The sequence below is a fragment of the Lonchura striata genome, chromosome 3 (assembly GCF_050655825.1).
Source record: "Lonchura striata isolate lonStrDom1 chromosome 3, ASM5065582v1, whole genome shotgun sequence".
Taxonomy (NCBI): domain Eukaryota; kingdom Metazoa; phylum Chordata; class Aves; order Passeriformes; family Estrildidae; genus Lonchura; species Lonchura striata.
The window spans coordinates 99,524,908-99,540,516 of record NC_140705.1 but is presented as its reverse complement, the minus strand read 5'-3'; the positions used below and the strand labels follow the sequence as shown (position 1 = coordinate 99,540,516).

The following is a 15,609-nucleotide window of genomic DNA, read 5'->3' as shown; positions in this document are numbered from 1 at the left end:
AGCATCATCACCTACGGTACATAGGATAAAGTGCCCCAAAATATCCTGATGTTAACTCAAAAATCCACTCCAAACACTTGTCAGTGGAGAGGTTTGCTACACTATTCTTGACAGTCGGATACTAACAGCAAATTCAAGCTTTTTTTCCCCTAGTAAAGCTTCTGTAAGTTCCAGTAAACTATTTGTACCACGTAAATCAGCGCACTGCTGAAGTCTGCCCCTGTAGATCTGAAGTTTGTTGTATTGGTCTGCTGAAGTTTATCTTCAATGAAACTGCATAGCAGGAGAGTGACTAGGTAGCTCAATTTATTTCACATTTCATAGCAGAGGTGGTCAAGTGAAAGAGTAAATTTGTCTTAAATCTGACTTGCTATGAAATCCTTAAGCATTAGGATTGCATCTACTATTCTAACTCATTTTTCAAAGAAGTTTAGATTAAAAATCAAAGCAATGCTTTGAAAAAACCTTGGCTTGAATGTGATGCTTGCTTTCACATCTCCAAAGTTCACAGATTTGCAACTTTTCTGTAACCATTATTGCAATGATAGTCACAGACTTGCCTCTGAACTGACTTTATATTTCCATGTGCTTGGTATAGTTACTCTAGCATTGAACATAATAGTTATTTACACAACTTTCTTGCAAAATGCTAGATTATTCCTGTTTATTTATTTAATCTTAAAACTGAGTGTCTTTCCCTACTATTCCAAACAGACTTTATTTCATTCTCAAAATAATCTTGAGACCTGAACACAGTAAGCCCAAATGTTGTCCATAGTTCTAGTTCTTCAAAGGAGGTCCAGTTCCAAAAAATAGTTACTTAAGGTAAAAAAATTAATTTAGATTATATGCTTAATACATGAAATTTCAGTTTGTATTACCTTTGCTTTATACTTTGACTCTGTATCACCACTTGTGCACTAGGATGCCTAAACACACAGGGAAATTTTAAGTGAAAATTTATTTTAGGAATGAAATTACTGGAAAAGAGGAATGTACAAAAAGTATCAAAAGAGTTTTCAGCATGATCACTGAACTATCCCACTGAAATTAAGTATAATTTTGTGTAAGAAAAAAGTACTGGGAGGGAAATTAAGTATAATTTACACTTAATTTATATCTGAAATTAAGTTTATCTGAATTTAAGTATAATTTTGTGTGAGAAAAAAAGTACTGGGAGAGAAACAACCCTCAGCTGTAAGAAAAAAATATCATCACATAAAGCACTTCTAAAGTTCTTTCTAGAAATGGAGTTCCAGGTTATAAAAACAGTCCTTCACCAAATCACACATTAATTTCAGTGAATATTATTTCTCGCAACAAATTAATTTAGAGAAATAAGCTACCAGTTGAGTAGAACAAAAATTAGTTGCTACAAAGAAGAAATGTTTATTGATAATTTGTAAATAAGTAAATGTGTGGTTCTGTTGCCAACTATAAACCAGATAGCCCTGATTCCTGGTCCTTCCCAAACTGGTCTACTCCATCCTTCACACCAACTTTAGCATTTGTTGGTGTCTGATACACTTCAAAATATTAAAGAGCACAGAAAACTATTTTTTTAAGTAAGATTTTGGCTAGGCTATCAATAAAACAGCCCCAAAGACTAATAAGCACTAAAAGTAGGGAAATTAGCAACAATGTCCCTATTTTGAGAGTGAGACTTCCCTCTAGGAGGGCTCCACTTCCGATTCTTGTCTTTTCCCATCCCTTCTTGTGAAGGAGCTCTGCAACTCACTGAACATATTTATCTGTTTAGAGTGGCAGAAAACTGTTATGGTTTTCTACTAGGAATTAAGCTACAGTGACTTAAAGGAAGCAATAAATATAGATAGATATAGCATGACACAAGAAACAGAACAACTTGGGTAGCATTAAGCCCTACATCAGCTCATAAATCTGTTATGTGCCTGAAGTTGTGCTAATTAACGTTTGAGTCTCTAAACTTCCTGCAGGGCACCAACCACACGTAAGTGTTGTCAAAACTGCCGGGATGCACACAGGTGGGTAGGACAGGCTGAGTTTTTCCCCCCTACCTGCGTGACAGAAGGGAGGCAAAACATGGCAAAGAAATTTAGCTGTGCCTCCTCACAGGAGACACAGCAGAGGCTGAGGGCACGAAGAAAAAGCCCAGATTCCACCTGTGCAGGCACCCAGAGTCAGTCACACAATCACCGACTCATTTAGGTGGCGAAAGACCTCCAAGATCATCGACTCCGACCTGACCGATCACCACCCTGTCAGCTATAATCAGTACACCAAGAGCCACATCCAGTCGTTTCTTGAACGCCTCCAGGGACAGTAACTCCAATCCATCACTATCGATCTCCTCCAGCCTTCCCCTCTTCCTCGACGCCCCTGTACACGGCGAGTCCCCCGGAGGTCAGGGCTGTGCTCTGAGCCCAGCCTGGCGGAGGCGCGGGCAGCCCAGGCCGCCCAGCCTGAGGGCAGCGGGGCTCCCGCGCGGCCTGGGCCCCGCCTCACCCCGAGGCCGCGCACACGCGGTGAGGCCGCCGGGCCCGCCTGAGGCGAGCGCTGCCTCGGAGCGCCCGGGGCTGCCACAGCGGGCGGCGCCGCAGGGCCCGGCGGCATGGCCGGCAGTGCCCTTGGGCGTGGGGAGCGCAGCTCAGCCGGCCCCGCCAGCCCTACCAGGCAGCGCGGCGGTGCGGGGTCTCACCTGGCGGGGCCGGGCGGCGGGGCGGTGGCGGCGGGCGGGCGGAGGAGCGGCGGGAGCAGCGGCGGGAGGCGCGGGCGCAGCGCCCGGAGGCGCCCGGCGGAGCTCAGCAGCGCGGCCATGACCGCCCGCAGCACGTGAGCCGCGCGCCGGCGCTGCGCCGCCGCCGGCCCCACGTGACGGGGGCGAACCATTCCTCTCGGGGGGGGGAAGGCGCTGAGCCCGGCCTCGGAAAGCGCCCGCTCAGCTGCCAGCGCTGCCTATTTCCACCCCGCGCCGCCGATGGGCCGTTCACGCAGGCGCGGGTTGGGCCGCCCGGCAGCCAACCGGGAGCGGCGCCGGCGGAGGGCGGGCGCGCGGGCCGGCGGCGGGAAGCGCCGTGCGGCTCCCGCCGGGCGGGCATTCCTGGGAGTTCTCCCGTGCCCGGCCGTAGGATCTGCTGGCCCTGCCCCCCGGCCCTCCCGCTCTGCCCACCCGAGTGCTGCTTCTCTGCAGCCTGGCGGTGCCCGTCGCTTCTTCGCTGCCCCTGAGGGTTTCCAGACCCTGCCGAAAGCGTAACGGGGCGGCGTGTGCTCCAGGGAAGCCACGGGGAGCTGGGTTGGGAAAGCTGCTGGTCGCTATCAGCCTTTCCGATCTTATCATCGAAGTCACATCCGATCTTATTTCCGAAATCTTATCATCGCCTGGGAGTGACGGGCAGAGGGAAGAACTTCATTAAACTGAATAGTAAATCTCTGCCTGAATTTGCAGATATTTCCTAAGATGCTGCCTTGAATTGCTGTTTCATTTTAGCATCGAAGTCAATATGGTTGCTATAACATAAAATATTAACTGAAGCACCTAGAAATTAAAGGCATATCTTCATGCAAAAACCACGTCATTATTTTTGCTGTAACTTGCATATAATTACTCAAAGACAGATCGACTATGACCAGCCATTTCCAATTACCATTCTCCATTTACATGGAGAGTTGATGATGATGCTTGTCTCATCATCAAGATGCAAAATGCTCAGTTTTAAAATGTTATATACACTAACTTTTGTTATTTATCAAAGTCCTGGATATTCAACATTGCTCACTGAGGAATGAGTTGCAGCTTGTAAAACAGTATTTGCAATGTTACTGCTTATCCTGGCTTCTGCTGTATCAGTACTACAGAGTTTAATGGAATAAAGAGTTCAGTCTTGAGAGGAAAGCTAATGTCTTTACAGATAATTTGGGTGAAGCTATGGGCATTAACATCTTTGAAATGGATTTTAATGTCTCTACTAACTTTGGACAGCAGGTTCCTTGCAGAGCCCAGACAGCTTGGCTCCTGAAACAGACAAGTGTCTGCACACTGAACTTATGAATTTTGGGGTAAAATAGTAGGTTTAAGGGGGGAATACGTGGTAGACAGTTTGGGAAGGCTTCACCTTACTAGTGCCACAGCCAATGGGGAAAGAAAGAGGGCAACATGTGGCCAGGAGTTAGGATAAAAGGGGGCTGTGCCCTCCAAAACCTTGAGAGAGAAAACCCTGTGGTAGACCCCTTGAGAACTCAGTGAAACAATAAAAAAATGCCAACATTGTTTACAATAAGGACCAGAAATGATACAGTGAAGGACTGTGTCTAGGTTTGAAAGACATGTGTCTGCTAAGAAAGGCGGGAACCTCCCTTGGAATTGTGAAAAACGCCAATCACTTGTTTTTTTAAATTTTAAAAGTTTAATAATAATAAAATGGTTATAAAAATAGTAATACAATTAGAGTAATAAAAATGTAGAGTTAGGACAATTACAAGACAATAAAAAAGCAAAGAATTACGGACATCCGTATGTTTTTGGACACTAGGCTGCCAAAAACATGCCTTGTGAACAAAGAAATAACCCTTAAAAAACCATACAGTGTTGCATATTCATATATACTTCATGGTTATGCATACATTCTATTTAAAACAAGAAACTCTGTCTGGTATATATCAGCTGCTCTTAATCCCCACGGCATCTTCAGGTCTGAGCAAGGCCTGAAGAAGTTAACTTCTTCTGATAAGAAAACCAGAAATTTCTCTGGAAGATATAGGTGTGACTGTTATCTCGAAGCGAGTATCTCATTCCTTTAAAAAAAACCCCACATACATAGTTTCTATGTTATAACCTAGAAATATATTTAACACCCTACTTAAGAGAATTAATGCAGCATAACTTTCTAACATTACAGATATATTAGTCATTGTAATATTTGCAAAAAGCCAACCATAAAATACGCATTTTTCCCAAAGAGCAGCAACAAAGAGCGGGCTGCAGTTCCGGTCGCGGCCAGCAGGGGCGCTGGTGGCTCCCGGCCGGGCAGGGCGGGTGCGGTGATTGCCGCGCCTGCAGGGGGCGCTGCGGTGCGAGCGCGGCCGCACCTCCCTCACGCGGTACCGCGGACGGGCGGCATGGCGGAGAGGGGCGGCATGGCAGAGAGGGGCTGCAGCAGGAGCCCGGACCCCGTCAGAACTCAGCAGAAACTGCAGCACAGACTCAGTAGCTGTGGCAGGAGCTCAGGAGCCCTGGGGTGTCCCAGCATGTAGCGGGTGTGTGGCTACAGTGTCGCAAAATCCGCAGAGTAGCGGCAGAGAAACAGCAGCGCTGGGCAGCGGCAGCCCAGCTCCCGGACACGGCCAGGAGAGGATTCCTTGGGGGTTGAAAGGGTCTGTGGTCCCAGGGGTTCCGCTGAGGCACCCGAGCAGATGGTGAAAAGGTCCTTTTTTAGCGAGATCCCAATGCAATGAGTGCTCCCTCAAGCAGAGCTTCACTCCCGGTAGAAGAAGGCAGCAGGAGGTGGAACCCAGCAGTGGTGGTGTAATCTCCCCACAGCGAACGCAGCCTGTTTCCCCTCCAAATGCCAAGAGAGCAAGAACACCAGGAGCTGCCCCAGCCCCCTTTCTTCCAGCCCAAATCTGGGTATCTGCCCCTCCAAGAGAAGCCCCCCCAGCTAAGAGAATAGCTGGCTGCACCCTTCCTGAGACAACTTTCTTTGTCTGTCTTAAGTATTGCTCTCTTAGCAACATATGGGAGAAAATTCCCTGGGAGAAAGAAACAAATGGGAAAACCCTAAACTCCAACAGACTGGAAGATAGGAAAAAAAAAAAAATGAGGTGACATTTGTTAGCATATTACTAAGTTCTCTGTAATAGTAAGTGAAGTTACTGAGATTTCACTGCTGCTGAGTCAGTAAAGAGCATTTTAGGAAGTGTTTTAGAAGGAGAGCACTGGGACAGATACTTACCAAGAATTCCTCCAAAGGATGAGGAAAAAGCAGAACTCTTTGATAATCCAGTTGGTGGATAACTGGATCTGAAATGAAAGGCTGCTCAGAGACGTTCTGTCTTTTCATTGCTGACTGAGAAGCCACAGACATGATTCTGCTTCACAGGTAAAGACAACTGCTTGGTTGATGTGAAAAGGAAAAGATGTCCTGGGAAATTAACTCAAAATGTGATTTAGCTAAAACAGTAGACTTAAGAAATTATATTGCCTGAAGTTCTCTAGATGAGAGGATGTAGATCACATTTACCAAGATCTGAAAATAAGAAAAACTTTGTAAATTGAGACATAGTGTTTATGGAGTCTAGATGAGAGTTTTAGCTCTTTGGATGAAGAAGATGAGTTGTGTAATTAGGAATGTTATTTGTGGAGAAAAAATATTAGCCTTTTTATGCAAAAATCTAGAGAAAGCACTGTGTCACTAGTAGTTGATGAGAAGTTTTTCTCCCTGCAGACACATGCCATAGACTAAAAATCTTGGCCTGATTCATTCTGCTCAAGGAATTTATTCCCATCCTTCAGATAGTTACCCCTGGGGATAATAATTAAACAGTGCCAGGTTATGTTCCTGGACTCTGGAACTATGTCTCTGGTATTGAATTCCTATCCTCTATAATAGTTTCAGCCTATGCCAGACAATCGCCTGTCAAAGTTTGAGGAATTAGCATCAATGAGCTTGGACCATTGCCAGTAGGTGGTTTGGAGATGGCCATGCTGTGCTGGAGAGTGGGAGGATTTAAAAACAAGGATTCTAGTGAAATTCTTTCAGTCATCTTCATACTATGTCTACTGAAACTCATCAATTCTCTCAAGATTTCTGCAAATTCAATTGAAAATTTATCATAAGCACTTATTATTAGCTTTTAAAATTTAGTTGAAATGTGTCATATAAATTTCCAAAACAAGAGTTATAATGGCATGGTTAATTAGATTTTATTCATTCACTGTTCTGTCCTTCAACCATGTGTGTACAAAACATCTAAAAAACCTAGCTTATGCCACAGTTCTCTTTGGAAACTTGGAAAATCCAAAGTTAAAATGATGCTATAAATGCATCCCCAGAATCTCAGTGTAAAACTTTTGGAGTGAATGATCCAAGTCATGTCAAAGTGAAGGAAACATAAGAGGACATGCAGAAGAGAATCAGTGTTGCCTGTAGGCAGTTTGGATGTGGCTGGTGTGTGTCAGAGCATAGATGGTACCAAGGGCTGTGGCTGTTTGACTTCTCTCATATAGGAGGTTTCTGAGAGGTTGACCATTGAAAAAGTCAGACATAGGCTGTACAGTGGGGTGTGGGTGAATTTATGGGGTCCTTCAGCAGTCTCAGATGTGTCTTCTACTGGTACTTGAGCTGTGGTGGGGCCATCAAGTCCCTATTGGAAAGGTGGGGCTCCTGTCTAGATTTTTCAAGGCAGGAAGTTTTCAGGTGAGGACAAGGCGTGCTGTGGTGTGTAGGGAAGATGTTGTGCTCTTAACCTCCCCATACTTTGGCTCATTGTATCCCATTCCCTAGATTCAAATGGCCTCATCTGGAAGCAGCCCTGTGCAGATGTCACCACTGCAGTACGACATCCATTCCCTACCAAGGTCCTAATTCAAGGTGGGGCATGATCCACGTTACACAATGGGGAGAGGGAGCATAGTGGAACACAGTTCCCAGAACTCATTTTGTGGCTGCATTCCTCTTGAGAAGTGCACTATCAGGAAGGTTTGCCATGGAGAGGGTAATTTGCAGCCTTTATCTGAGGCTCTGGGGGAAGGTAGGCTGTGGCAGCCCATTTCTCTCTCTCTCTCAGGATTTTTCATAGAGGTGCACAGAGAGACAGAAAGAGGAAACAATTTCTATTTCTTCTCCTTGTTTTTCTCATGTGGAATATGTTTGGAGAATTGTTTACCTGGGGTGATTGCTTGATTGGATTCTGGTGAGGATTGTTTGATCCTGATGGCCAATCAGATCCACCTGTGTCTGGACCCTTGCGAGAGGCTCTCGAGTTGAATTAGAGATATAGTTAGAACAGGTAGGTTTGTAGTTTAGTATCTTCCTTTATATAGCATGTTAATGTATTTTAGCATAATTATAATGAAGAAATCATTCAGCCTTCTGAATTGAGTCAGACATCCTCATCTTCTCCCATTGGGTTTGCCTGCATTTACAACAGGAATTGTGAGGGTGGTGAGATACTTACATCCATATAATGTTAGTATCAATAATATTTTTATTTTTGATGGCTGAGTAAGGTTAGATTTCAGATAATGTGTTATTTTAGGAGTTCTGGTATGAAGGATATGCATCCTTAATATTTCTTGAGGTAACGTGACCCTTCCTCATGGCTTGTTCTCTTAACCTGACTAAAAGTGTTGGCTTAAGCCTCTTGCCTAATCTCAGGCATGCACTCTGGAAGAGGTGACTCTCAAACCAGCTCAAGATAAAAGATAATGACAAATGTGTTTTTCTGTGATGCTTGGTATATTTATATATAGATTTAGATAGCTCTATATTTCAATAATATACAGATACTCTTCTGACAGCAAAGAAAATCTAAGTGAAAGTCATACTTGCTGAGGTTTCTGTACACTTTTAATATCTCATTTCCATTTTGTTCTAGGACAAAGTAGGAGCAGCTTAAAGTACTCACACACTTGTTACTTCAAACTCACTTTTCCCCGTTGAATTCCTAATATTTCTCAGATCTTATGAAAATGCATGTTCCAGCTCCATTTGCAAAAAAAAAAGAAAAAAAAGAAAAAAGCATAAACTGAGGATGTCTGATGAATTTAGAGAAAAAATATGTTAAAAGTGTGGGCTTTTTTTAAACAAATGTATGTTTTTCAGAGTTGCTTAATACTAGAAATAATGTGATTTCCTTGTTTGGATATTTTCCAGATTCCCAGATTCCCTCCTTTTATTACTCTAGTGTCCTTCAGGTCTTGTAATGTAGCTGGTGTTACATATAGCAAAGCAAGTGCTCGATGAAAAATCTCTAGCTGCAAATAAGAGTGAAGTCACTGAGAGTTTTGCACCAGTCAGGTTTTATTTTGAGAGGATAAAAATGAAGAGAGATATTTAAGAGCTACAGAAGTTGAGGTAGAGATGGTACAATCATACATGTTCAGATGAAAAGTGGGGAAATGCAACACAGAATAGCTTGACAGAAAGGAAGAAAAAATCTGAGATGGGAGTAACTGATTAGCTGGTAAGGTTGCTGAATGGAAAAGTGTGTTTGTTTTGGCTGGGACAGAGTTAATTTTCACTAGTATTTTATTTCATTATTTATTGGCTGGGACTGGGTTTTGGATTTGTGCAGGAAGCAGTTATGGGATGCAATGAGCATCGATGAGCAGCGCTTACAGTCAAGGCCTTCTCTGCTCCTCACACTGCCCCACCAGCAAGGAGGTTGGGGTTGCACAGTGGGTTGAGCCTCACTGACCAAAGGGACATCCCACACCATATGGCATCATGCCCAGCACTAAAACCAGGGGCAAGGTTGGCTGCAGGACCACTAGCTGGTGAGCAATTGCTTTAATTTCCACCACTTTCCTTTTTGGATTTTATTTCTCTATGTTATTTTTCTTTTCATCATAATGAAACCCCATGAGTGTTCTCAGCCCATGAGTTTGCTCACATTTACCCTCCCAGTTCTCTTCCCCCATCCTGCTAGGGATAAATCAAGCTGCTGAATGTATGGTGCTTAATTGGTAGCTGGGATTAGACCATGACAAAAAAGGATTGCTGTTTACATGCAGAAACAAGGTGCAAGAAACCACAGCTCACATTCAGGAAGATGGTGAGAAGATTTTTTTCCTGGACTTTTAAGTTTACACTTTGCTGCTCAGATGCTTTGGGAGCCTGTTTATCTTTCAAGTGTCAATTGTTTCCACTCTTTCCCCAAAGTAAATTTCCCTATCCATTCTGTAAATTTCCTTAAGTTTAAGGCAATCTCCGATTTTATGGAGATCTGACAGCACAGCTTTGATGGTGTTGACATACTGCTTTGGCATATTGGTTTGCTGTGCTCAGTCTGGCAGTGTGGTAAAATCAAACCAAGGAACTGAAAGAGGAACTTGCAGTAGCAAGTAAAAATCAAAGAGCCGTGTTTTAGGATTTTTAGAATAGTATCCAAGTGTCTTGTTGAAATTACAAGCAAGAAGGCAAACCTGAGAAGTGGAGAAAGATGAATAAGAGACAATTTGAATGGAAAATTGTTTCTTCAGAGCTCTGTTCATTTCTGCATAAAGAATGCTTGGTTTTCATGTAAAACAATTCCTGTCCAATGGGTAGTGTTGACCTAATCCCTAACAAAATGCTAAAGTTATGTCTTATTGTATGTATCTGTTAGTTAAAATGTTTCTGCTGGCAAAACTATGTGTTTGCTTTTGTGTGATCCCACTCAAAATCTTTGATGAACTCTTTTAGAGCTGTACTGCATTGTAAAATAATTATTTCCACTGAAATTGCAAAAAGATTTATCTCCCTCGGCTCCTCAGCTATGTCAGTTTTGCAAGGTTAGTAGAAATTTTAATAAGTAGTAGTGTCTTTATTTTTGTAACCAAGTCAGCAGATCTTGTCCTGACTATCTACAGGGAGTAGATCTGATGAGTAAGAAGGTGCTTTTTTTGTGGAGTTACTTTTCAGAGGATCACTATATGAAAATGGTTATGACATAACTGGGTCACTTCTGAAATTTTTCTATAAGCTGCATAAAATGAGAAGTTGAGGTAGCTGCTTTTGTCAGAAGGTATATTCTTTGAGCTGTAGTGAATCATACAGCTCAGAGATTTGCATATTGTACTGTTTCCGAAAACTGCAAACCAGTCATAAATCTGTAACCAATTACTAGCCCTTCAGTATCTTAAATCTTCTTCATTTAAATAATAATAAAGTAAGAATTTAGATATATATGTACATACACGCACGTAAGTGCCACACATTGCATTTCTTCTGTCATTACCTTTGTTTTACATGTTAAACTGGGTTTGGCTTACAACTCCCAGGGTTTGGCTGCTATGAGTAATGGAGAAGAAGTAGTTGGAGCAAAACAAGTTTCAGGAACATTAAAAGTGAATTTCAGCTGCCTGTAGCTCCAGTATGTAATAAAATATTTCCAGATTTTGATTCATAGTTTAGTTCTTTTTGGAAACAGAAATGGAATGACTTGGAGATTATACAGATTGCTAGTTGGACTGGGAAATTATAATAAAACATTATTATGCTTTCAGGTTTTACTTTATATAAGAATTCTGATGCTGTTTTTATATTGCTGGGCACACTGACCAAATCTCTGTCAAATCTCCTCCTATCCCAAATAATAAAAAGAATTAATAGTTCTGGATACAAGACAGATGAAGTAAAGAGCATCTAAACTGTAGACATCTGCTTTAGTTTGAAGTAATTGTGACTTTCTCACAAGTGTTAAAATTTATCTTAATAGTTGCTGGATATAGTTTAGGACTTGGGCAGTTAATCTTACAGGATGTAGCAGGTTTAATCCGAAGGCCACTTATACTCTGCAAAACCTGATCCACTAACATTACAAGAAATGTTAAATCACATGCAGATTGTGTGTACCTCACACGTCTGCCTCACTGGCACACACACGAGGGGCAGATACAGCATGCTGCTTATTTGTATGGCTCATTTACCTGAGTAGCAATTTAGTTCCGTTCAGGTCCTTCAAACTTGAGGTGGCTGTCTAAAATGGCATTTGGATTGTTCTCTTTATGAGCAATAATCAGATATGCTTTCATTGTGTTGAAGACTTGTGTTTATGTTTATTTCTCTTCCCTCATGTTGTAGGTCGACAGCCCTGAGTGACCAAGAAGACAGAAATATCAAGAGAGGTGTAAACAAGCATTTTGAAAGGTAGAGACCAAGAATCTCTTAAAACAGATCAGTCACTACTGGAAAAAGTTTTTAATTTTTTTGGCAGCTGATCTACTTTGAGAATTTTTTTTATTCTCTTGCTAATTTTTCCATCATCCCTGTTGGACATTTCTGCCCCACTGGTTAAGTCAAATGCCAAATTAAATGTTTATATGGCTGTACTCTAGCTGAGGAGTAATATTACCAATTGTGACAATAGGGTAGAAAAAATGGTATTTTACCTTTTTTCCCAGTGCAAGTACTGATTGTCTTACAAAACGAAACTTTGAACTCAAGTGTCAGTTGGTTTCTAAATTTTTTTTTTTTCCCTGGGGTTTTTTTTTGTTGTTGTTGTTGCTGTTTTTCATTTTTGGTTTTTTTTTTGAAGATGTTTGTTTCTTTCTGAACTCCAGAATTTTAAAACCTTAAAATCCAAACAGATATACTTGCCATAAACAGTATTCAATGTTGGTCTTTTCCATGTTGTTTTAGGCCCTTGAATGGATTTTATACTTTTTTCATGTTGTATCATAAAAACAAAATATGGTGGGTATTTTTTACCAACAAGAAGTGCACTTTTGTAGTGAAACATCTTTCTAGCTAGGCCTGTGTATGCACCCAGTGAGCTGGGGACAAAATTTCAGCTCAACTGAAATAAAATTTCAGTTAAAGAAAGTCGAATTCAAGTGTGAATTCCAAATTTGCTTAATAGCTTCAATTCCTCTGTGGTTTGTGAGTACTTTACATTTTTCTAACTAATTAGCTTTTATACTACTTAAGCATTTATCATTAAATACTTCAAAATCTATAAAACTTTTTTTTCCGTAAAACTCAGTTAGGATGACTGGAATAGGTATCATTTGACTGGAGAGAGTAACCTGTTTCAGCAGCATGGGTTGTGGTGCTAATATTTTCCCATTGCTGTAATGTGTGAAGGCTGGAAAGTTCAAACATTTCCCTTGGGGCAGACGCTGTCTGGATAAATTAAGATAAAAGAACAGTTGAATATATTGGACTATCCATGTATTGGGCTATCCAGCACAAATTAGCTCTGTGAAAGAAGAAATTACTAACATTTTAAACATATTTCCTGTGAAAAAATCCACTTTAGTTTTCCCTGTTGTGTCTAATTAATTATTTTAAATACATGACTTCGTGGTATAAAGGTATTTGTGTATTTCTGTAGACTCATGTTTTAAAGGCATTAATCAAAAGCATGCAAAATAGATAGTATTTTTAGCAGTGCAGAAAGAAATTTTTCAAATGTGGCTTTGCCCTGCAAAATCCTCTGCTTATTATTGGAAAATATATGTTTTGATGAAGCCATGAAACACTTTTTGATTATTTTCCTAACTCAGTGACTCGGACACGAATTTCATGCTCCACTAAGTCTGATTTTGTACACTGAATATTGGCTTAAAAAGAAATTTCAAGAATTGTCCCTGTTCATTTTGTTTCTTGATTGTTGCTGTTCTTTGGAAAGTACCAGTAAGAGCTGCTTTGCTTATTTTCAGAAGGAAGAGTATATTGCACTCTTTCACAGTGAGAATTTCTTCCAATGTATTTGTCATATTTGAGCTGAATAAATGTTAGGAAGGGAAAAAAACTTGACACACAAAAAAACCTAGTTCTTAAAAGGCATGGGTTAGTTTAGAATCTTGCAGGACAAACTGAGATTGAAGGATTATTCCTTCTCTTCTGCTTTATGCAAAGGAGCTTTTGGCTACATCTGAGTGCCTGGAAAACTCTTTGATCCAAGAGACCAGCTGTCTCCAACATGCATCATGCTAGACTTGCAGCATCAGTGAAAATCATGCTATGGTGTCTTGAGTCCTGTTTTAAGCTTAGGCACTTTATAATTTTCAGACATTCAGAATTTCTCGGTGCTCCCATATCTGATATAATGTCCTGATGTTATGCAGGTATTCTGTAGTCAACATTTGCAAAAAAGAAAAGGCAAGGAAGAAACAGATGTTAGGGAGAAATTCTTAACTATGAGGGTAGTAAGGCACTAAAACAGGTTGTCCAGAGATTAAGTGGATGCCCCATCCCTGGAAATGTTCAGGGCTGAGTTGGATGGGGCCCTGAGAAACCTAAGTGCAAGATGTTCCTATTCACAGCAAGAGGATTGGAAGCAGCTGGTCTTTAAGGTCCCTTCCAACCCAAACTGTTGTCTGATTTTGTGATTTTTATGTAAGCAGGTTGAAACAGGTAATCCCTAGAGTTTCTTAGCAAATCTGTCTGTACCAAGATGTTGATTTTGAACGAAAATCTGAGGAATTTCAGAGAAACGGGATCTGCTTCTGCTGTAGCTGATGAGATATGGGATTTGGGAAACATAATATAAGATAGCTATTTAGGCACAGAGCCTCAAGAAAGTAACAGGTCGGCTGATAATGGACTTCAACAAGAGATTTTAATGTTGAGAATGCACTTAATGTTAACCAACATGATTTCATAGAAATTAGGTCTTGTCAGATAAGATTGTTACTGTTTTGAAGGACAAGTCTGCTTGATACAGGTGACAGCTGTGCTGACACACTTCTAGAAAGCATTTGACCAATTAAAAATTACTGCTCTTCAACAATGGTAAATTCAGCATGAGTTAACTACTAACACACAAATCGTATTTGCTAGGAATGGTTAGCAAAATAAATTACAATCTAGTGAGGTTATATGTAGATAGTTCTTAGCTTAGTATTTTACTTGAAGCCTTGAAGAAAAGTCACTATTTGAATTAGTTAAAAAAGTCATGGAGCAGTAAGTGATGGAAATGGTTCACTTACACAAAATTATTTTATTTAAGTCAGGAGGTACAGATAAACAATAATCAAATTATTTTAGCCCATGTAAGTTCAGATGTGTTAGGATGAGTGGTCAATGCTCAGGAGGACTTTATTAGAAAGGGAAGCTCGCTGGAGGTGCATCATTACCTGTGTGGGGCCTGCCTGTGATTGTCCTTTGTGTGGGTCAGGGCAGCACTAGGGAAATATATAAAAGTTTGAAAAAATTTTGATTTTTCAATAAAATAAGCTTGACCTGATCTTTATACCCTGAAAAGTAGTTGCTCTCTTTGAAGCAGTGGATTAAGTGTCAAAGTGTGAGGCTGTTGTGTGAGCACAGTCTGATGTCTGTGGGGGAATCAGTGTGTCACCAGGAGCTGAGAAACACTCTGAGATAAGTAGCAAGAAGGATATATTAAAAATATTTCCTTCAACTTCTATTTTATCTCTGAGTCCTCACCCACACCATCCTTTTGTTCTGGCAACGAGTGTTCAGAGAGTTTCCTGATGAATCACATGGATGTATCAGTCTGGATTAGTTTTAACCCAGTTCATCTCCCTGGCTTTTTACAATGCACAACCACACAAATCGTAGAACAGTTTGTGTTGGAAGTGACTTCAAAAACCATCATGGTCCAACTCCCCATCCTCTAGACCAAGTTGCTCAAAGTCCTGTCCAATCCAGCCTTGAGCACTGCCAATGATGAGGCATCCACAACTTCTCCGGGCAACCTGTTCCAGTGCCTTACCAGCTTCACAGTGAAGAATTTCTTTCTAATGTCTAATCTAAAACTATTCTCTTTCAGCTTAAAGCCATTCCCCCTTGTCCTTTCACTACATGCCCTTCTCTAAAGTCCCTCTCCAGCTCTCTTGGAGGCCTCCTTCCCCTTTAGGAACTGGTAGGCTTTTATAGGGTTTCCCTGGAACCTTCTCGTCCAGAAGCTGAACAACCCCAACTCTCTCAGTCTGTCTGCATAGGAGAGGTGCTCCAGCCTTCTGGT

The 15,609-nt window shown here is 41.4% G+C and overlaps 1 protein-coding gene across 2 annotated transcripts in view; it reads right to left on the bottom strand.

The window, feature by feature from the left end:
• The window catches only part of LRPPRC (leucine rich pentatricopeptide repeat containing), an 85,441-nt gene extending 82,552 nt beyond the window's left edge, over nucleotides 1–2,889 (bottom strand). Inside the window, exon 1 of one of the 2 annotated variants that reach the window (XM_021526451.3) lies at nucleotides 2,678–2,889. In XM_021526451.3, the coding sequence (XP_021382126.2) occupies nucleotides 2,678–2,868 (191 nt within the window). In that variant the 5' untranslated portion in view covers nucleotides 2,869–2,889. The remainder of the gene's footprint in view (nucleotides 1–2,677) is intronic. The other variant, XM_021526450.3, reaches the window with a different exon arrangement.
• Between the last annotated feature and the right edge of the window lie 12,720 nt (nucleotides 2,890–15,609).